Consider the following 22,758-nt stretch of genomic DNA (forward strand, 5'->3'; position numbering starts at 1 on the left):
TTTTGTGAATTAAGGAGAAATGGACACGCAACATTAATGTTTGTTGATGACTCACACAGATCAGATCACAATTTAATGTCAAACGGCACCGTTTCCTGTTCGGATTCCTTAAGGGTAAAGTATTAGGAATTCTAGGATATGTCCAATATGCTAGGCCCTTCGGGTTTAGCTTATGGGCCCATCACCTCCTCCTTCTTCTTCTTCTTCATAAGAATTGCCTTGGGCCCAAAATTCGGCCATTTGTAGTTCTAAACTATTTGCATTAATGGATTCATTTGCCTCAAGTTGTTGGATATCCTTGTTTGATTTGAAACCAGCACAACCCACTAGTAACATAAATGTCACACTTAATTTTTCCTCACTTAATTACTTTTTTGAAGTGGTCCATATCCTTCTAACTTTAGTTATTATGCATTATTTTTTCCTAATTTCTTTCGGTAAAACTAAAATTTTTAATTATCAAATCTATTATTTAAATTTCTCATTCTTTTAAGGAGGTTAAGGTTATATTATGATAATCGAAACTTATCACATAATTACAATTGATATCACTCAAATAATTAATAATCACATTCAAATACATAGTAATGTAGATTGTGTTTTGATATAAACTCAAATTCTTACTTCCAAACTAACGAAAAATTAATTTAGTTTATAAAAAACACCATAAAATATTATCAATGGTACAACTATCAAATAAATTCAACAAGCTAGTATATAGCTTATAAAAACTAACATGACAAAGTTGTGAATAAAACAAAAAACAAAAAATAAATGAAAATATAGATCATAACTGCGGTCTATAATTAAGCTTTATTAATGAAAAAAAACAATCTGTAAATCATATAAAACCAAAGATGTTTACTTCCTCATGTTATATCACATCAGGATTGGAACCTACACAATTTTGCACAGAAGCGTTATTTTCTTTTTGGGAAATGGTAAAGAATGCCCTTAAGGTAATAGTTAATAATTCATTTAAAAAAAGTTTTATGAGAAAAGAAAAGAAAAAATAATTAATGTTTTGACAGCTTTTCTTATTTTTTATAAAAGTGGTGTCAAAACTTTCCTAAAATTGATTGTTAACCATTGCCCTATGGTTACCCGTTAGCATGACCCTTTATTTTTTTATCAATAAAACTAATATATGGTTCTATGGTCTATAATAAGACTAGCCAATAATTTATCTATAATAAGTTTTATTTCAATTTTACCCACACCTTCAGCAATCTCCCTTGTAGACCAACAGCCCATACACCACCATCCTTGCCTCCTTGGCAGTGGAGCCATTTGAAATTCTACTAAGAAATACAAAAATTACATACTTCATAGATAGTCTTAATTAATTCTATAGCTTCCTCAAATAAAAAAAAAATATTCTATAGCTTCCTAAAGATGCTAAAGAATTCTAAGGTAATGAATGAGACTAATCAGGGCTCTCTAATCAGCATACATAAAACTTCTTGAGGCCTAAGAATTCTAAGGCCAAAAAAACTTCTTTGAGTCCTAAGAATTCTAAGGTAAATGAAACAAATTCCAATCACCAAAAGCGAAACGAAATGCTATTAAGCCTAACCAGAATCTATGTTGTCAAAATGGATCTAGGGTCGGCCCAACAAAATTTGGGGCCTAAGGTGAAAATTTTATATGGGGTCTTTTTATATGTAAACATTAATTAAATAAATTTATATAATACTAATTAAATTAAGACTAATTTGATGCAAATACAAATTTTGATGAATAATTCTAATTAAACTAAGGTTAATTTCATACAGACAATTGAATATCATAGTTTAACCATTATATTCTTTTAAGAGAAAGAGATAAATAGATATTATTTGGTGTGTGGCTTTGTAAGAGATTAGTTTACAAAAAGTAAGATCTCAAACTATTAGAGGAGATTAGTCATCATTGATGATCAATCTTATTTGCAGCATTTTTTTTTTGAAACATTTTAGGGTTTCAATTGGTTTAAATTTCTATTGGTCTCCTATTTTGGAAGCCTTGTTAGAAATGAAAAAAAATACTAAAAATACTACAAAATACTCACAATATAATGTGATAATGACTGTAATTAATAAATTTCAACAACTTAATTTATTTGTGTTTGAATTACTTTTTTATGTGATTGATGACGTGTTAGTTAAACTTAAACTTAAATCAACAGTAAAATTTGTGATATCTTTAACATTACTCGTTAAAAGAATACCAATTATTTAAAAAATATTATATTTTTATAAAATTTTGAGCCTTTACAGAAGGGGATGGGCATTTTTTTAGTAGAGAATTTTTTTTGGCTGTGGGGCCTTAGCCCTAGGCCTAAGTTGCCTAGGCTTTGGGCCGACCCTGGCAGTGGCAGTGGCGGTGGAGGTGGGGTTGAGTAGTAAATGGTGGTTGAGGACATTATGGAATTTGATGGCCACTTCAAATAAATTTGGAGCCCAACTTTATTAATTGTATAATGATTAATGGAAGAAATGTTCGAGGCTCGAAGGGAGTGAAGGATCAAATTCTTTCCGCGGCCCACATCGTAGGCAAAATGTGCCTACTAAATCCAACAAAGAATTGGGCTGGGCTTTGTAACTCTAGGGTTTTAAACTAAAAAGTCTTAAACCCCAACTCAGTTGACTTCAAAATTGGGAATTCCTATACCCTGTTTGGTACACTCACTCAAACATATATTTTCAATTTTTAAACAACATTACAAGTATTTCCACATAATTTTTCATCCACACGTATTTCCACATATGTTTTTAAACACATGTTTTCAGTTTTAAGTGCATATACCAAACAACTCCTAAGTGAGTGAAGAAGAACTCTTCATTTCAAAAAATGGTTGGGGGCTATGGATCATTGTCGAGGTCTCTTCTCTCCACCGCCAGATCATCAAACTGATCATCTTCTTCCTCCTTAACCTCCCTCTCCCGCCTTCGCCATTCACTTCCACAACACCTCCACTCTCGCCCACCCCTCTTATCCACCACCAGGTATTCTAATTTCTACCCTCTTTTTTCTTTAAAATTTTAATTCAAAAACCATTGAATTCTTAAATTATATATACAAATATTTGGCAAGGACTATGGGAGAGCTAGGGTGCGCCCAATTGCTGATGCCACTGCACAGCGTAGTCACTGCGACTCGACTCACTTCCCACATTTCCATCGACACCCGTGCTTTCTGCGAGTTGTCTCAGGGTTCGTAAATTTCCTAGGATTACTCATTTTCTCTTTGTGAGTCTAAATTTTGTCCAGTATTTTACATATTTATACTATGATCCATCCTATAAGGAATTGATATTTTCAAAAAGGCTGTGATTGTTAGCTAATTAGTATTAGAAGGTGGAAGTGTTATATATATATATATATATATATATATATATATATATATAGATCAAGGTTTTGTAGAAAAGTGTGTCTGTGACGTGGCACTGGTTGTTGTGGCTGAGCTGGGATTAGCTAAGTTGTCTTTAAATTTCTAATTTAGGTTTATTTACCACATGTAAAAGATATGCATCTTGCCCCATTGTTGGTATCTTTGAGCGTGATGAGTGAGCGAGTCTTGAGTTGTTAATTATTGGGTGGGTTTAACTGTGTTTGATTAATATTTAATTTAGACTAAAAAGCAAGTTACACTATATTTAGGTCAATTTTGGTTTTGGTCCTAATGTTTACTTGTTACTTTTATATTTTATTTCCTAAATTTTGATGTTGTTTTCAATGTTGTCCTTCTGTCAATTAAATTATTGATTGTTAAATGCCAATTTAGTTTTTTTTTTTTTGAGAAATAATTATAGCATGCTGCTAATTCCACAGTTCGAATCATTTCCCCTCTAAATCCCCAAGTACTTTGTACATAGGGAGCTGCCAATTCAGCTATAAGGCCTTTGTCAAATGCCAATTTAGTTTAAAACAACACAGTTTTAATGTATTAAAACCATTGTCACGTTAGGAAAAAAAATTATTTATTTATTTATTTTGTCTCTCTTTTCATTCTCTATTTGTTTTTTGTCAAAAAAAAAAAAAATGTTTTCTGTCAAAATTTTTTTTTTCTTCTTTCCCTATACCGATCCCTTTCCCAATCTTGTCTCCAATCTAAAGTGGCGAAGCTTGACATTTTTTGGTTTGGGGAGGAGGGAGAGGGGGAGAGGAATTAGTAAAAATTTCATATGCATATATATATATATATATATATATATATATATATATATATTAATGAAAATTATAAGAGGGAGGAGGAAATTTTTTTCTAAAAAGCCCCCTCCCTCTGCTTGTGCTTTTACCCACCTTGAACTACAACATACTCATCACCAGGGATCCACGTTATAACTGTGCCTGATTTTAATGTTTTTGCTTTACTATATCGTATTTTTTTCATCCAAAAGTGGGCCTTTTTGATAAACATTTAGATGATTAAGGACTAAACTAAAACATTTGAAAGGTTATGGTGCAGACACCACATGATATCACATCTGTGGAGATTATTTTATCATTTATGTTATCTTTATTTGGGTTTATCTTTAGTATTGGATTAGTATTTGAGATTATTAAGATTATCGTATTAGTATTTGAGATTGTTTAGGATTTGTTTAGGAGAGTTTATCTTTATCATTGTGATTCCTAGAAGTTGTATATAAAGCTCTAGATGGTTCCTTTTGTATTTTACAAATTATTATTATTATTATTATTATTATTATTATTATTATTATTGAGATTATTGCAGAGATTGCATAGTATTTGTTTGGTGGTGATTGCATAGTATTTGAGATTATTATTGGTGGTGAAAGCTTAAGCTCATGTGTAGTCCCTACACTTTTGACCCCAAAGAAAGATGGGTCTTGGAGAATGTGTGTGGATAGTCGTGAATAAGTTAACTGTGAAGTATCTTTTTCCTATCCCTAGGTTAGATGATATGTTTGATATGATGTCAGGAGCCATAATCTTTTCGAAGATTGATTTGAAAAGTGGATACCACCAGATTAGGATTCGCCCAGCCAGGTGATGAATGGAAGATTGCTTTTAAGACAAAGAATGGTCTATATGAGTGGCTTGTGATGCATTTGGTTTATCAAATGCTCCTAGTACTTTTATGAGAATGATGACGCAAGTACCAAGGCCTTTCATAGGCAAATTTGTGGTAGTGTACTTTGATGACATCCTCATTTATAGTAAATCATATGAGCAACATTTGGACCATCTTAAACAAGTTTGTTCCACTTTGAGGAGAGAAAACTTATATGTCAACCTAAAGAAATGCTCTTTCTTCACTGTTAATGTCATTTTCCTAGGTTTTGTGGTCTCATCTAAAGGAGTTTTTGCTGACCCACAAAAGGTCAAGGCCTGAGTGGATTAGCCCAAACCTAAGAACATTCATGAGGTTCGAAGTTTTCATGGACTTGCAACTTCCTATTGCCGCTTCATACGTGAATTTAGTACAATCATGGCACCAATCACTGATTGTGTGAAGGTAAAGCATTTCAAGAAATCAAGAAGAAGATGACAAAAGCACCGGTAATGCACCTACCAAACTTTGATAAGGTCTTTGAAGTGGAATGTGATGCGTCTGGTGTAGGCATAGGAGGAGTTCTTAGTCAAGATTGTCACCCAATAGCTTACTTTAATGAGAAATTAAATGAGGCTAAGAAGAAGTATTCAAAAAAATGACAAAGAACTCTATGTTGTGGTTCAAGCTTTAAGATATTGGAGCCATATTGTGACACCCCATGAGTTTGTTATTAATTCTGATCATGATGCTCTCCACCACATAAATTCCCAAAATAAATTAAATGCTTGATATGTCCCTTGGTTGAGTATTTGCAAAAATTCTCTTTTGTTTTGAGACATAAATCTGGTGTTAAGAATAAGGTAGCTGACGCTTTGATTCATCGAGTCACCTTACTTTCCGTGATGAACACAAAAGTCATAGGGTTTGAGAAGTTGCAAAAGGAGTATGAATCTTGCCCAGTTTTTGGAGAAGTGTACACTACACTCAAGCCTGAGCATCTTCAGGTTGTTGATAATTTTATCCTCTGAGATGGCTACTTGTTTAAAGCTAATAAGCTTTGTATCCCCCACACATCAATTAGAGAGTTTTTGGTTTGGGAAGTGCATGTGGGAGGACTTTCAGGACATTTTGGACGTGATAAGACAATCGAAGAGGTAGAAAGGCAGTTCTATTGGCCAAGTCTTAAGAGGGATGTTGCCAAGATAATTGGTCAATGTCATCAATATCAACTGGCTAAGCAATGCAAGCAAAATACTGGCCTTTACACTTCTCTACCAGTTCCCCACCATCCTTGTGAGGATATTAGCATGGACTTTGTACTAGGTCTCCCCCGTACCCTTAGGAAGTTTGATTCCATTCTTGTAGTGGTAGACCGATTTTCTAAGATGCCTCACTTTTTTTCATGCTCTAAGACATCTGATGCATCCAAGATAGCCAAGATTTTCTTTGATGAGATTATTAAGTTGTATGGGTTACCTAAAACAATTGTGTCAGATAGGGATGTTAAATTCATGAGCTATTTTTGGAAGACCTTTTGGCACATGATGGGAACAAAGTTGAAATTCTCCATAGCATACTATCCTCAAACTGATGGTCAAACTAAGGTTGTAAATAGGAGTCTAGAAAATCTTTTAAGGTGTCTCATAGGTGAGAATATTAGGACTTGTGAATCTATACTCCCTGTAGCCCAATTTGCATACAATAACTCAGTTTATAGGTTAATAGGTATGAGTCCATTTAAAGTTGGTCATGGTTATACACATAGGAGACCTTTAGACCTTCTCCCAATGGCCTCACATGATAGGGCTTTTGTGTTTGCAATAGAGTTTGCTAGTCACATGCATGAGCTGCATAAAAAGATCAATAAACGAATTCATACTAGTAATCTTAAGTATAAGACTCAAGCTGATTTACATCAACGTCATTTAGACTTTGATGTAGGAGATTATGTTATGATTCGTATCAGGCTTGAACGGTATCCTTCGGGGAACCGTTAAGAAATTGCAGGCCCACAGTGCTGGCCCATTCAAGGTATTAAAGAAACTTGGATTCAATGCTTATGTGATTGATATACCTTCAGATTATGTATTAGTTCTACTTTTAATATTGCTGATTTAATTGCTTTTAAAGGTCCAGCAGTTATTCCTTATGACCCTTTTGATGATCCACCATCTTCTTCTTTGGCTAACCTTGTCCCTAGCCCTACATCATCTTGTTTCCAAAAGGCACATAAAGATATTATTGATGTTATTTTGGATGAGCAGTCTCTTTTCGCTAGCGATGGAACAGTTTAGCGCTTCTTGGTTTGTTGGTGAGAACGGCCTGATTCTGATTGTACATGGATCACCAAAGAGGAGTTCCAGTAGCATGATCCCGCTCTTTTGGAGGCTTACTTGGATACACTTGCTACCACCTCATCTCTACCTCCTATTACTCGGAGACAGACCCATTGGTGAACTTCAACGCTAGTAAGTTTTTGAAGTTGCTCTAGTCCCACATCGAAAAAGTACGAGGAACTGTAAAAATCATACATTTGTGTGGTGGTTTTTTGCTAATTTGGATTTTTGGCAATGGTTGTGGGTGGTTGTTATTGGCTTGCTAGTTGTTGTTGGGTGGTTGTTCTTGGTTGGCAGTGGTTGTGGATTGTGTCATTGATTGGTTTGTGGTGTTTTTTAATGGTGGGATATATTATTTTATTGTAATAGATATATTATTTTATTGTGTTGAAAGCTTAAATAGATCCACTGTTGCTAGATGTTTTGTAAAATGAGTAGGTAAAATAGATAAAGTAGCTTTTTGTGGTGCCAAATAGCTAAAAGAATAGCTCCACTGCTGTGGATACTCTTATCACGGGCAATATTTGACTAATAAAGACTAAAGTCACATGTCTCTCTTTCTCATCCATTTGGTACAAGGTAAAAGAAAGAGGAAGGAAAGATCTTGGGGCAAAAAAGACAAGAAAGAAGATAGGGAAAGGAAGATAAAACTCTTTATGGTTGATAGAGAAGTGAAATCCATGTTGATGAGTTGTTGACTTGTCCGCTTTTCCTAGTTGAGAAAGAAGGGGAAGTGCTATTGACAACAAAGACCTAGCCATTTACAGTGGTATAATAGTATGCTCCACCATTGTTGAAATACTTATCAAAAACAGTGTAAGCTGAGGAGTGTAGCAGAGGTAAAAAGAGTTGGAGAGGTAAAAGAAGGCAAAGTTAGAATTAAATTTTCATGAATTGGAGTGAGATGAGATTGCTTCCATGGGCCATCAATATCACTGATACTACTTTTATTCTACATTATTCATAACAAGTTATGTGTGAAAAATATCTCTCTATACTTATTGATCTTACTGATCAAAGAAAGTGGGTGGAACACCATTTTTTACTTGGATTCTCAAACTTTAATTTCTCTAAAATAGAGAGAAGGATGAGAAAAATATGGACGGAAGGCAAATTTATAATTTTACCCCAAATCTTAACTTATTTTTTTTTTCCTTTTGCATTTCATTTTGTCATCAAATATTAAATGAAAAATAAATTTCCGATAAAAAAAAATACAAAATTTCAATTTATTGTTATTTATGAATATATTGTTTACAAATAGTTTAATGCCTAGGCCACTTAGGCCTTCGCCTAAGGCCGCCAATAAAAAAAAGGCTTATATTTTTATTCCTAGATAAATTTTAACTTTGAATTTGTACTAAAACATATTAATTTGAATATTAAAAACTTAGAAAATTAATATAAATATTAATTGAATCTCAAATATTTTGATACATATGTTATTATTATAAAAAAGTGTGTGTATATATATATATAAATTAATAAATTTAGATATAATAAAGTGTATGACTTCAAATAAAATAGAATAGAGAAAACGAATACATATGACCAACCTTTGACCCAAAAAATTTGGGACTAAAAGTTGTTGATGTCATAATAGTAAATTTAGGTGAAAACTCATAAATGAATGGACAAAATCGTCAGAAAGAATTAGAGGATAATGAAATAATACAAGAGAAAGTTAACCATGAAAATAATTGTAATGATATTCAAATAACAAAGATTCTTAATTATATAAAAATGTGGGGTACAACACTAAAGCATTTTTATAGGCACAGCCTAAAGCATTTTACAGTTTATGGTGACAGGAAGCCACAAAAACTTAATAAAACTAATGTTATTCAAACCAGTGAAGACTATCTGGCACCATCAATCCTTAATTGGGTTTTGACTTTCAGTAGACTTTGTATCAGAATCATCATCCCCTCCAATGGGCGTATGATCATCTTCCTCCATTTGGATTCTGTCAGAAGGCAAATGCCAAGCAAGAGGAAACGGCGACTCCAGTATGGCGTTTGTTGTGCTTTCTTCATGTGGGTCTGTGTGCATTGCAGTTTCTTGAAGCATCAATGCATATTGCAAGTCATATAGCACTTCCTGCATTTTAGGCCTGTCAGCACTATTTGTCTTCAAACATTTCTCAGCTATTTCACCAAACTTTCGCAATGAACCAGGCTTAATTTTACCAACTAGTACCGGATCAATAATTTTCTCAAGTTGACCCTTCCTTTGCCACAGCACCCCCCATTCGGCTAGGCACATCTCCTCCATTGGAAGCAACTTGTCAATAGCCAGTCTAGCACAAAGAATTTCAAGAAGTACAACTCCAAAAGAGTACACATCAGATTTTTCTGTCAATTGTAGGGTGGTGAGGTATTCTGGATCAAGATAACCAAAGCTACCCTTTACACCCATGGTGAAATGTTCTGGATCAGGAAGCCCTGACTTTGAAAGGCCGAAGTCAGCAACTTTAGCCACATCATTTTCATCAAGCAAAATGTTTGTGGTCTTCACATCACGGTGAATGATTCCTCCAGCTGGACCAGTGTGTAGGTAATGTAGGCCTTTGGCAGCACCAATACAAATTTCAAGTCTTTGCTTCCAAGATAATTCAGATCTTGAAGATGAACCCTCAGAATTGTCATTTGAATCATAGAGATGATCTCTTAGAGTCCCCTTTTCCATATATTCATAAACCAGTATCATCTCAGACCTTTCATCGCAGTACCCAATCAAAGAAACAAGATGGTGATGCCTGATTTGAGATAAAACTATGATCTCCGTATGGAATTCCTCAATACCCTGCCCATGTCCTGCTTCACTTCGCTTCACAGCCACTTTCATACCATTCCTAAGAGTTCCTTTATACACTTTTCCAAATCCACCCTCACCAATCAAAAATTTTGCACTGAAGTTCTTAGTTGCATACTGTAATTCAGCTAAAGATATCCTCCAACTAAGGTTCAGATTCGAAGGTCGGGATAAATTAGCACTTCCTTCAGTCAACCTGATAAAAGCTATTCCTCCATAAAGAAGCCCTCCCAAACTTGGATCAGGCTCTGTCTTCTTGCATTTCAAATGCAACACCACCACTATTATCAAAATGACAAATGCCCCACTACTTACAGAACCAATAATCTTTATAACAGGGGAGTGTTTCTTGATTTTGACCGGTTCACATTCCACCGGTATGGGACCTGATTTGTTCATGAACTCCATAATCTCCAACCCATTCAAAAACGCATTAAGAATGACAGAGTCATTCTCTGAAGGGCTTATACTAAAATTGGTAAATCCTGAATCATCTGAATCAACCACATAATCCAAGAAAAAGGGAACAGCAACGTATCCAGTTATGTTAAACGGATCAATCAACCGATCAAAGTTGCTATATATATAGAGATTGAATATCAGCAAATTAATCTGCGGTGATACTATGTCACACAAATGGACCCGAACAAAGTGTATAGTATTCTTACTGACGGGAAAACGCCAAGTTAAACTTAAGAGCCCGGAGTTGAAGCCACTGACTTCCTTCAACTGTTTGGCTGTCTGGTAGACACCATCTGGGGCAGTATACCTTGTGGCGAGTAAAGAGTTGTATTTAGGCGTTTCACTGTAACGCGTGCTGTTCTTTGCAGAATCGCGGTTGAGTATTAAGTAACTATCATCTAGTACCCAAGTCCTCCCCAAGTCATCGGATTCATTTTGGGAACCTCCAAAGTTGATCCTATGGATTGTATGCAGAACCTGAGACTGAGAGAGCAAACCTTCGTAGTTACCAACATTTCCAGCAGAAGTAACGCGAGTAACATTATCAGTGATGCGGGTCTCGTTGGCAAGAAAGACTTCTATGGCGTTTACGAAAGCCAAAGATGAGTCTTGAGAAGGTATGAAATGGATTTTAAACTCTCCTTGTGGGATGGTGAGGAAGAATTCCTTGATCACCGGAGAACCACTGCTGTTTCGGATGCTGAAATTGGTTAAAAGTGAAAACCCAGAAGCCGAAACATTGAACAGTGCATCATATAGATTAGCAACACGTGACAGGTAAGCAAAGAAATGGAGGCGTACTATGTAAGTATCTTTCTGCTCGATTTCAAAGCTATAAGAACATGGCTGTCTGTAAACTCTTGCTGTTTGATAGAGTTCCGGAATCCATGTTGATTTGTTGCTGACTTCTTCGCTTTCCCCAGTTGAGAAAGAAGGGGAATTGCTGTCGGCAACAAAGACCCGGCCGTAGTGGTCGCTGGCATTGGAGCTTGCTCCACAGTTGATGAAGTAGTTGTCAGGAACAGTGTAAGCTAGTGAAAGAAGCAGCAGTGAAGAGAAGTGGAGAGGTAAGAGAAGGCAGAGTTGGAAAAGAGTCTTATGGGAGCGAACCATTTCCATGGATTTTTTGTGAGAGGCTGAGAGCAGCTCCTTCTTCAGTGATTGTGGTAGCTTGAGGATGGGAAGAGCTCGTGATAAATCATACAAAGACTTTGACTTGTATAAGCTTTCTAACCTTTTTTTTTTTTTTTTTTTGGGTGGTAAAACGACATCGCTTTTTACCTATTTGGAGTAGTTGAATTTGTTGCAAAGTTATAAAAAGAGTGCCTTGCTAAAATGTTACAACAAAGTGGGTAACATTTGTTACAAGTAGTTTATAAATTAATATAACAATAAATATGATTTGTAAATTTTAAATACATAATAAATAAATGTCATAATAATTTATTGTAATGAATATCCTTTTATTTATAAGATGTATATAGTAATTAGTTAAGTTCACTACTTTTATTTCTTTGAATTCACAAATTTTATCTCTGAAATAGAGAAAAATATGGAGAGAATAAAAAATTTATCATTTTACCCACATTTTATTTTTTTTTTTTATTTTTTACAATATTTTTTATGGGATTTTTTACAATTTATCTAGTTAACAAATATGAAATAATATATATATATATATATATATATATATATATATATATATATATATATATATATACACACACATTCAAGTTATTATATATGAATTTACTGTTGTTTTTAAAAAAATGTTTATTGCACTTTCCCCCTTAATTATTGGGTTCACTTCAATCCTTTTCCCCAAATTTTAAAATCGAGCTATGTCTTCTCTTAAGTATTGAAAATTAGCAAATTGCCTCCTGTGGTAGCTAGCATATATATAATAAAAACCAATGAGAGAATTTGCAGAAAGGATTAAACATATTAAATTAGAAAGAAGATCAAAAGAAATTATTATAGCAAATTTTGATAACAGATCAGCATCCAACACGTTCTTAGCCTCTGGTCAGATCTTAGCTCAAGGCCACTTCGGCTCATGTCAAGTCCTCAGTCCATAAGGCATGAGCAATAAATATGAAATATTGTACTAGCTGTTAAGTTAATAAGAGAGTTGGTTAAGCTGTTAAGTTTGATAGTCCTATTCAGTTAACAAGATTTGTAGCGTAAGAACTTGAATGAGAAGAACTCATCTTTCCTCGTCAGAAATCTTAACAGAACAAGGCTCTCTCCTTTCCAATAAACTAGATGACACAAACTACATTGTCGAGAAAAAACCAGATCTCAACAATCCTGAACAAAATGATTAGAGACAGTGGAGGGATGGTAATAGATGATGAGAATCATCTATATCATTACTGGATCTCGAAGGACCATGCTCTACTCATTCAGAATTCAGCAAAAGGACTGACAAACGATTGAAAGAAGGTTGACAAATTAGCACCCTCATTCATTCCTCACCTCCTACATCGTCTCCCATGCCAGGGCCAGCTCCACAAATTTTGGGCACTAGGCGAAAGTTTTAAACAGAGCATTTTATTATATTTAATTATAAATTCAAATATTTTTTCAATTAAGATTTATTTTTCTTGCTTTTTAAGAGACAAAATTACTAATTAAATTTTTGCATTTAAGTTTTGCTAACATTTCCTTTTCAATTGATAATGTGGCTAATCTATTTAATCTTTCTTGTGACATAATTGATCTTAAACAGGTTTTTATTAATTTTAATTTTGAAAAACTTATTTTTGCAAATGCAACTGTAATAGGTATAATTAGTGATATTATGAAAGTAATACATGCATTTGGAAAAGATTCTAGCCTCTTTATATAATTTAGTACATTAATTGAAGAGTTTTCATTTAATATCGAAACAAGTTTCATGTGTGAGAAAACATTCAAGATTAAGACAATTTTTTTTTCAAACTATTATCATCTAGTGATTTTAGTTTTTCAAAATTAAATAAAAAACCAAAAATATTTTCATATATTTGAAATTGTTCAAACCTACTTTCAATTGAAGAAATAGCTTGATCTACTATATATAAAAAATAATTAATTCTAAAATATTCTTCAGCGGATTGTATTGTCTCATCATTGACATTCTCATCAAACTGTTTTCCTACGAATTATATGTTTTTCACGAAATATAGGCTCTATTTCCATTTTGGTTGCAATTTCTTTAGATGAATTCATAACAGATGTAAATCCATCTTCTCTATATATTTTTTAAAAAGACATGAGACCTTTTAATTGATATATAGCAACATCAATATGCATGTCTTTTGATTGTAAATTTTTACTACCAGAATTAACAGCAAATAATATGTCATACCAAATAGTAATACCTAGCAAAAACTCAAAACTTTTAATCTCATATGTTGCTAAACAATCAGCTTCACTTTTTGTTTTGGGATCTTCACTTGCTTTTGTCAATTGTAACAAAGCATCTCTTATTTCTAGAGCTTGAAAATTTATTGCTTTCACACTTTCAATTTGACTTTTCCCAACGTGTTTGTGACAATGGCTTAAGAGTTAAACCTGTAACATTATCTTGTAAAATTTTCCATCACTTTGTGGAAGAAGAAAATAGTGTGTATATATGTTGTACTACTCCAAAAAAATGATATAACTTTAGGACAAGAATTAGCCATATCATATAGGACAAGGTTGAGATTATGACAACCACATGGTCTGTAAAATGCTTTAGGATTTTTATATCAAGAATTCTTTTTTGTACACCTTGTTTTTTCCCTTTCATATTAGACCCATTATCATATCTGTGGGGGGCAAAAAGATCCTGATGGGAACGTGGGCCTTTTGGGCCGTGGTGGGAAAGCGCACGATCCTGGGTTTTTAGAAATTGTTAGGACTATGGGTCGGCCCATACGCCGAGGATCCGAGGATCCGGCCGAGGGTGACCTTATCCTCGGATGAACATTGAAGAACTCGGGATTTCATAGTAAAGATTAGGGGATGACATGGTTAAGGCCAATGGTTAAAGGGTGAACCCTAGAACGCCCTGAAGCACGGTGTTGAAGAAATGTCAAAGATAAAGGCTGCTACCTCCACATTAAAGACACACCTACCACCCTGGCCGCATTTATGGGGAAGTGACACACTGAGCAGTGGAAGAGAAACTTCTGCTACTTACTATTCAAAGGCACTGAGAAAAGAATATCTAGGCTAAGGGGAGGTGAAACAACACGTGTACAAAGCATTCAAAAAGAGTAGTATATAAAGAGCAATTTAAGACAGAAAGAGGAGGACTTTTGTAACCTAAAAAGAAAGATAAGACTAAGAAAGGGATATAATATAAAAACAGCTCTCGGCTTACGTCTGAGGAGGCCAATTTACAATATTCCTTATTGTTTCCAAGTATTCGAAATCCTTAGTTTGTCATTTAATCCCTACATACTTCTAACCTGGGTTTCAAGTCCACACTCTACAAATTCATATTGTTTAAGGCTCATTGGGCCTGGGCCCGTAACTGTTCTTGGGGCCAGGTGCAATTGTGCACTTACAATTGGCGCCGTCTGTGGGAATCTAGTCTAGAAGAGGTAGGGATATTATGGCAGGCTTAGGCTCTCACCATGCAGAGTCACAAGGATCACAACCGGAAGATCATTTCCAACGACTTGAACATCGTAGGGATCGTGAGGGAAGCGTCCATACAGAATACCTAGGGGCTAGCCATACTCATGGAGGAGGTAGCAGTACTCACGATGAGGGTTCTAAATCCATGCAGAGGGAAATTAATCGTTTAAAGAGGAAGTTACGTCGCGCGAAGCGTAAGGTTTCCCCGTCCTCGTCTAGTTCTTCCTCAGAGAAGGATAGGGGAGTTGGGTACAGTTCAAGGTCACGCTCCCCCACCAGCGCAACATCCTCCGGTGAAGAGGACGATCAACCAACAAGCAGACGAAAGAAGTTTCGTTCTAGGGGCTTGGGCAACGATACCATGAGTAGGGCGTTGCACCAACTCTCTAAATCTCCGTTTTCACGGAGGATTGAGAGGGGGAGGCTTCCCGACCAGGTTCACTGACCCACCTTTACCATCTATAATGGCCGGACGGTCCGGTGGAACATGCGAGTCACTTCAACCAAAGGATGGCAGTGCACTCTCACAACGAGACTTTGATGTGTAAAGTCTTCCCCTCCAGCTTGGGACCTGTTGCTATGAGATGGTTTAACGGTCTCAAATCGGGATCTGTAGGGTCATTTGGGGAGCTAACTAGGGCATTTGCTTCGCGGTTCATTACGTGTAGCAGAGTCCCTCGGCCATTGGACTCGTTGCTATCCATGGTCATGAAGGAAGGGGAGACACTGAAAGCATACTCCGACCGATACTGGGAGATGTTTAATGAAATAGATGGCGACTTTGATGAGGTGGCGCTTAATACCTTTAAGGTGGGCCTCCCTACTGATCACGACTTGAGAAAGTCTTTGACGAAAAAGCCCGTACGCAGTGTACGCCGTCTTATGGATCGTATTGATGAATACAAGAGGGTAGAGGAAGACCAGCAACAGGGGAAAGGAAAGGAGAAGGTTATCCCGCAAGAGAGAAGGGATTTCAGGTCGGACAGATATCACAACAAGCCGAGGAGGGATTACTTCGGACAATCAGGCTCGGCAGCACCCCGAGCATAAATACCGTGTTCCGAGAGCCAGTGCATCAGTTATTAGAAAAAGTTCGTAAAGAGCCCTTCTTCAGATGGCCCGGCAAGATGGCAGGGGACCCTGCTAGAAGAAATCAAAACCTTTTCTGTCAGTACCATCAGGATGTAGGCCACACTACCGAGAACTGTCGGACCCTGTGGAACCATCTAGAGCAGCTCGTCGGTGAGGGAAAGTTAAAGCAACACTTGTGTCAGTCCACCGGGCAGGTCAGTCAAGTTGGTTCGAATAATCATAGGAACAGTTCATCTCGGCCAGCATTGGGAACAATTAATGTTATCTTCGCTGCACCTGGTAGGACCGGCTCAGGTCCCACTAGGGTTATGGCGGTTTCCCATCCGCAGGCCGAGGATGTGGGTAGCAGGCCGAAGAGATTAAGGAGCACTTTACCTATCTTGGGTTTCTCCGAAGAGGATAAGGTAGGGACTATCCAGCCTCATGATGATGCTCTTGTGGTTACCCTCAGAATAGGGAACTATGATGTGAGGAGGGTGATGATAGATCAGGGCAGCGGTGCAGATATCATGTACCCTGATCTATTTAAAGGGCTAAGATTGGAGTTGGAAGATTTAACCCCTTATGACTCCCCACTTATAAGCTTCGAAGGAAGGGCCGTTATGCCAAAGGGACAGATCCGTTTACCCGTTCAATCCGGCACCGAAACGGTTGAGGTAGATTTCATTGTGGTTGACGCGTACTCTCCATATACAGCCATCCTCGCCAGGCCATGGTTGCACGCCTTGGGAGCTGTCTCCTCTACCTTACATGTTAAGGTGAAATTCCCCTCGGGGGAGCATGTTGAGGAAATCCTCGGCAGCCAGGTAGTGGCTAGGCAATGCATATCCATTTGCGGTGCTTCGTCATCAGAAATTGAGTCATCAACCTTGCCCATCCGGGAGTCATAGAATTAACGAGTTCTCGGAGGCACCTGGAGCGATGACAGGAGACGAGGCTATTTGTGAGGAGTTAGAGAAGTTTGTAATAACAGATGATCCAGAGAGGTTTTTCCAAGTTGGCATACTTTTGCCACACCAAGAGAAGATGGAGTTGTTGAAATTTCTGAAAGATAATTTAGATGTTTTTGCGTGGGACCCCTATGAGGCTCCAGGCGTAGATCCGAACTTTATTTGTCATCGTTTAAACGTCAATCCTGCCATTGTTCCGAGGAGGCAGCCACCTCGGCGATCTTCCCGAGAACATTCTGAAGCTGTGAAGGAAGAGGTTCTTAAACTCAAAAGGGCGGGGGCTATCAAAGAGGTTTTCTACCCTGAATGGTTGGCTCATACTGTTGTTGTTAAGAAGAAGAACGGCAAGTGGAGAGTATGTGTGGACTTTGCTGATCTGAACAAGGCCTGTCCTAAAGATTCGTTCCCAATGCCACGGATTGATCAACCTGGTAGATGCTCTTGGTGGACATCCTCGGATGAGTTTCTTGGACGCCTTCCAGGGGTTACCACCAAATTCCCTTGGCGTTAGAGGATCGGGGAGAAGACCGCTTCATTACTCCAACCGGGAACTATCATTATAAGGTCATGCCATTTGGATTAAAAAATGCGGGGGCTACTTATCAAAGAATGATGACCCGAATGTTTGAACAGGAATGGAAAAACCATCGAAGTGTACGTGGATGATATGGTGGTGAAGAGTAAACAGGACCTTCACACATGACAGATACGGCCGACACCTTCCGGATGCTAAGGAAGTATAAGTTGCGCCTTAACGCCTCCAAGTGTTCTTTTGGCGTGGGATGCGGGAAGTTCTTGGGATTTATGATTACTCGTAGGGGCATAGAGGTAAACCCGGTGCAAGTTAAGGCTATTCGAGAAATTTGTAGCCGCCTCAGGAACCCAAAAGAGATTCGAAGAATTGACCTGGAATGATTGCTGCGTTGAATAGATTTATTTCTCGGTCAGCTGATCGGTGTCGTCCTTTCTTTCAGTTGTTGCACAAGTGGAAAGGGTTTCAATGGACCGAGAACTGCGAATTAGCTTTCCAACAGCTTAAGCAATATCTTTCTCGGCCGCCTATTTTATCTCGCCCTGAAGTGGACGAGGTTTTATTCGCTTATCTGGCCGTGGCTATTCACGCGGTGAGCTTAGTCCTTATAAGGAATGAAAGCGGGGTACAGAGACCGATCTACTACGTTAGTAAGTCCTTGAATGAGGTCGAGGTGCGCTATCTGCCCTTGGAAAAAGCACTTCTGGCTGTAGTCCACGCCACACGCAAACTTCCTCATTATTTCTAATCTCATACTGTGGTTGTTTTGACCCAGTTTCCTCTTAAGGCTGTGTTGCGTAGTGCTGATTATTCTGGCAGGGTGGCAAAATGGGGAACCATTTTGGGAGCCTTTGATGTTAAATACAGGCCTCGCACATCGGTAAAGGGACAAGTCCTCGGCTGATTTAGTGGCGAGTTTTGCGAACCATTGTTAGAAGAAACTTCAAAAGAAGCACACATGGGTGAAAAATCGAGTTGGTGTGATCACGGACGTATCGCCCTCGGTTTGGAGAGTTTATGTGGATGGCTTGCTAATCAAAGAGTGCAGGTGTTGGACTTGTTCTAATGTCCCCTGAAGGAATTGTCTTCGAAAAATCTTTGAGATTGGCCTTCTCGGCTACTAATAACGAGGCCGAGTATGAAGGTTTTTGGTAGGCATGCAAATGGTACATAAGATGGGTGGCAAGGAAATCCACGTGTTCTCGGACTCTCGGTTAGTGGTCGGCCGGGTCATGGGAACCATGGAGGCTGAGACCCCAGGAATGCAGGGAATATTTGGTCCGAGCCAAACGCCAGGCTGAATTTGACTCCTTTGCCTTAGCTCACGTTTCTAGGAGTGGAAACACTCACGCAGATTCCTTGGCTACGTTGGCAACATCCTCGGCTCAAGGTTTACCAAGGGTTATCCTCGTTCAGGATTTGGTAGAACCTTCTCTTGCAACTGCTAACGCACTTCGCATCCATCTAATAAGGCCTGGTCCTAGTTGGATGGATTCGATCATATCTTTTCTTAAAAATGACATTCTTCCCGAAGCCAAGGTTGAAGCAGAAAAGATACGTCGAAAGGCGCCGCGTTTCTGGTTGTCCGAGGATCAGAAGCTGTACAAACGATCCTTCTCAGGACCGTATTTGTTATGTGTGCACCCTGAATCAACAGAGGCATTACTAGAGGAATTGCATGAGGGAATTTGTGGGAGCCACACTGGGGGAAGGTCTTTAGCCCATAGAGCCACGACGGGGGTTATTGGTGGCCTAATATGAGAGGAAGCTCGGGACTATGCAGAAAATGTGATCAATGTCGAGAGGTTCGCCCCTAATATCCACCAACCTGGAGGGGTCCTTAACCCTCTCTCCAGCCCTTGGCCTTTCGCACAGTGGGGCTTGGACATTGTAGGGCCATTTCCGAGGGCTGTTGGCAACAAAAGATGGCTGTTGGTGGGAACAGACTACTTCACTAAATGGGTTGAAGCTGAGCCCTTAGCCAATATCCGAGATGTCGATTCGAAGAAATTTATATGGAAAAACATCGTTACTAGATTTGGAGTACCACACACACTCATCTCTGACAATGGTGTCCAGTTCGATAGTAAGGCTTTTAGGAAGTATTGTGGTGACATGGGTATCATAAACAGATATTCCACCCCTGTTTATCCTCAGGGAAATGGACAAGCCGAGGCCGTTAACAAGGTCATAGTTAACGGGCTCAAGAAGAGGTTGGATGATGCGAAAGGTAGATGGGTAGAAGAGCTCCCTAATGTCCTGTGGACATATTGGACCACACCACGCAGGTCCACTGGAGAGACGCCATTCTCTATGACTTATGGAGCCGAGGCGGTGATACCGCTAGAATCTGGTTTTCCTACTCTAAAGACAAGTTCTTTTAGCCCAGAGAATAACGAGGGACTTCTAGAGAAAGATCTTGATTTACTTGAGGAACGGCGTGAGGCAGCTATGGTCCAGATGGCCTATTATCAGCAGAAGCTAAAACGAGGATATGATGCCCATGTGAAGCTAAGACCACTTGCACCTGGTGATCTTGTATTAAGGAAAGTTGTAGGCACTTCTAAGAACCCGGCTTGGGGTAAGCTGGGACCTAACTGGGAAGGCCCCTATCGCATTGTTTCAGTAGCAGGCATAGGGTCATATAGGCTAGCCGATCTAGACGAACGGATTGTACCACGTCCATGGAATGTAAATAATCTTAGAAGGTATTATTATTAATAAAATGAGCTTTTCTCAGTTTGTATTTCAAAGTTATGAGTAGCTCTGATGCTCGCAGTGATAATTTTAAAGAATCAAACAGAAACTTGGTTAAGTGCAGTCCTCGGACCACTAACCTTGTGGAAATTGATGTCTTATCATTTGTTAAACAGAACCTTAGTTATGCCGGGTCCTCGGACCTCCTACTTTGGGAAAATTAACATTTGAAGTTATTGCTCTAAAGAATCAAACAGAAACTTGGTTAAGTGCAGTCCTCGGACCACAAACCTTGTGGAAATTGATGTCTTATCATTTGTTAAACAGAACCTTAGTTATGCCGGGTCCTCGGACCTCCTACTTTGGGAAAATTAACATTTGAAGTTATTGCTCTAAAGAATCAAACAGAAACTTGATTAAGTGCAGTCCTCGGACCACAAACCTTGTGAAAATTGATGTCTTATCGTTTGTTAAACGAGAACCTTAGTCTGCGGGTCCTCGGACCTCCTACTTTGGGAAAATTAACATTTGAAGTTATTGCTCTAAAGAATCAAACAGAAACTTGGTTAAGTGCAGTCCTCGGACCACAAACCTTGTGAAAATTGATGTCTTATCGTTTGTTAAACAGAACCTTAGTTATGCCGGGTCCTCGGACCTCCTACTTTGGGAAAATTAACATTTGAAGTTATTGCTCTAAAGAATCAAACAGAAACTTGGTTAAGTGCAGTCCTCGGACCACAAACCTTGTGGAAATTGATGTCTTATCATTTGTTAAACAGAACCTTAGTTATGCCGGGTCCTCGGACCTCCTACTTTGGGAAAATTAACATTTGAAGTTATTGCTCTAAAGAATCAAACAGAAACTTGGTTAAGTGCAGTCCTCGGACCACAAACCTTGTGGAAATTGATGTCTTATCATTTGTTAAACAGAAGCTTAGTTATGCCGGGTCCTCGGACCTCTTACTTTGGGAAAATTAACATTTACAGTTACAATTTTTAAGAATTAAACGAAAGATTGCTTAATATTTATCTTCGGACTACGGCTTTGATTAAAATTAACTTCTGATTGTGTCTGGATGTTAATACGTTACTGTTTATTAACTCAAATCGTAAAGTTAACTTCTGATTGTATAAGGAATGGTCCTCGGATCTTACATCTTACTAGAAACAGAGCTATCCATTACAAGGGTTTAATCGTTATATGAGGCCCTCTCTTCTTCTTATGAGGCCCTCTCTTCTTCTTAATCGAGGCATTGTTCAAGTGAATGAACCATGTCACCTTGTATTAAATCTTTAATAATATACGCATGATTATGTGGAAGTTATGATTGTGCAATCCTTGGAGTTAGATTTTTATACTCTGAGAAACTTTTGATATGACTTAATGGGAAACTTTTGTAATAAGTACAAAAAGAATAAAGTAAAAACAGATACAATCCAAGTGAAAAGTAAACGAAATCATTCTTCATTAATCAGTTGAATATGCATTACAATATATAATTCAAAAACAAAAAAAAAAAGGGAAGGGAAAAAGAGAAGCCCTAAGCTAAGTCCTAAGCTGTTGGAGGAGGATCTTGCTGAGAGGTACTAGTGCCCTCGGTCTTTCTCAACTCCAGCTCAAAAGGAGTCATAACCTGCTTTCCTTTATCCGCTGTCTTTGTTGGAAGGACGTTGGGCTCCACTGACTGGTTCAAGTCCTTCTTTGCATCCACTCCTCCTTCCTTTTCTTTATTGGAACCAGAAGGTTCTGTAGGATCAGGAATTTGCTGTGGGACCACCGGAGGTAGAGCAGGAGGAGTTGTCTCGGTGATAGGAGTAGCAGCAGGAGCCTCTTCAATCTCCTGTATTTCTAGGGGAAGCCAAACATTCTCGGACTTCCTCAAATCCGAAGATTGGGGAACTCCTGCTACGTTTAAAGCTTCGCCCCATACTTTTTGACAGTATTCACGGCATAAAGCCGCGAACTCCTCTGAAACTCCTCCTCTGTTGCCACCCCTTCATCGAAACTTGCCCGCTTGGCAGCTTGAAGAGAGAGTTGGAAGGAGCGGCTTCTTCCTTCATCGAGAGCCGATTGCTTCTTCGATCCGAGCACTCCCTTTGAGCTTGGGAGAGTTCTTCATCTCTTTCATGAAGGAGCTTGCGTCCTTCTGGGTCTTCATGGTCTTCAAGTTTGACTCGACTCATTTTCTCTCTCCTCGGATCAACCACCTCGAGGTTCGACTTCTCATTCGCAGCAAGGGGCCGTGCCCAGGACTTCTCG

At 38.2% G+C, this 22,758-nt stretch overlaps 1 protein-coding gene across 1 annotated transcript; it reads right to left on the minus strand.

Moving 5' to 3' along the window:
- Positions 1 to 9,043: 9,043 nt before the first annotated feature.
- Positions 9,044 to 11,775, minus strand: LOC142642649 (putative receptor-like protein kinase At5g24010). Its single transcript, XM_075817048.1, has one exon. It carries the CDS (start codon positions 11,730 to 11,732, stop codon positions 9,210 to 9,212), a length of 2,523 nt encoding a protein of 840 aa, XP_075673163.1. The 5' UTR covers positions 11,733 to 11,775; the 3' UTR covers positions 9,044 to 9,209.
- Positions 11,776 to 22,758: the final 10,983 nt, after the last annotated feature.

The sequence above is a fragment of the Castanea sativa genome, chromosome 7 (assembly GCF_040712315.1).
Source record: "Castanea sativa cultivar Marrone di Chiusa Pesio chromosome 7, ASM4071231v1".
In the NCBI taxonomy this organism is placed as follows: Eukaryota; Viridiplantae; Streptophyta; class Magnoliopsida; order Fagales; family Fagaceae; genus Castanea; species Castanea sativa.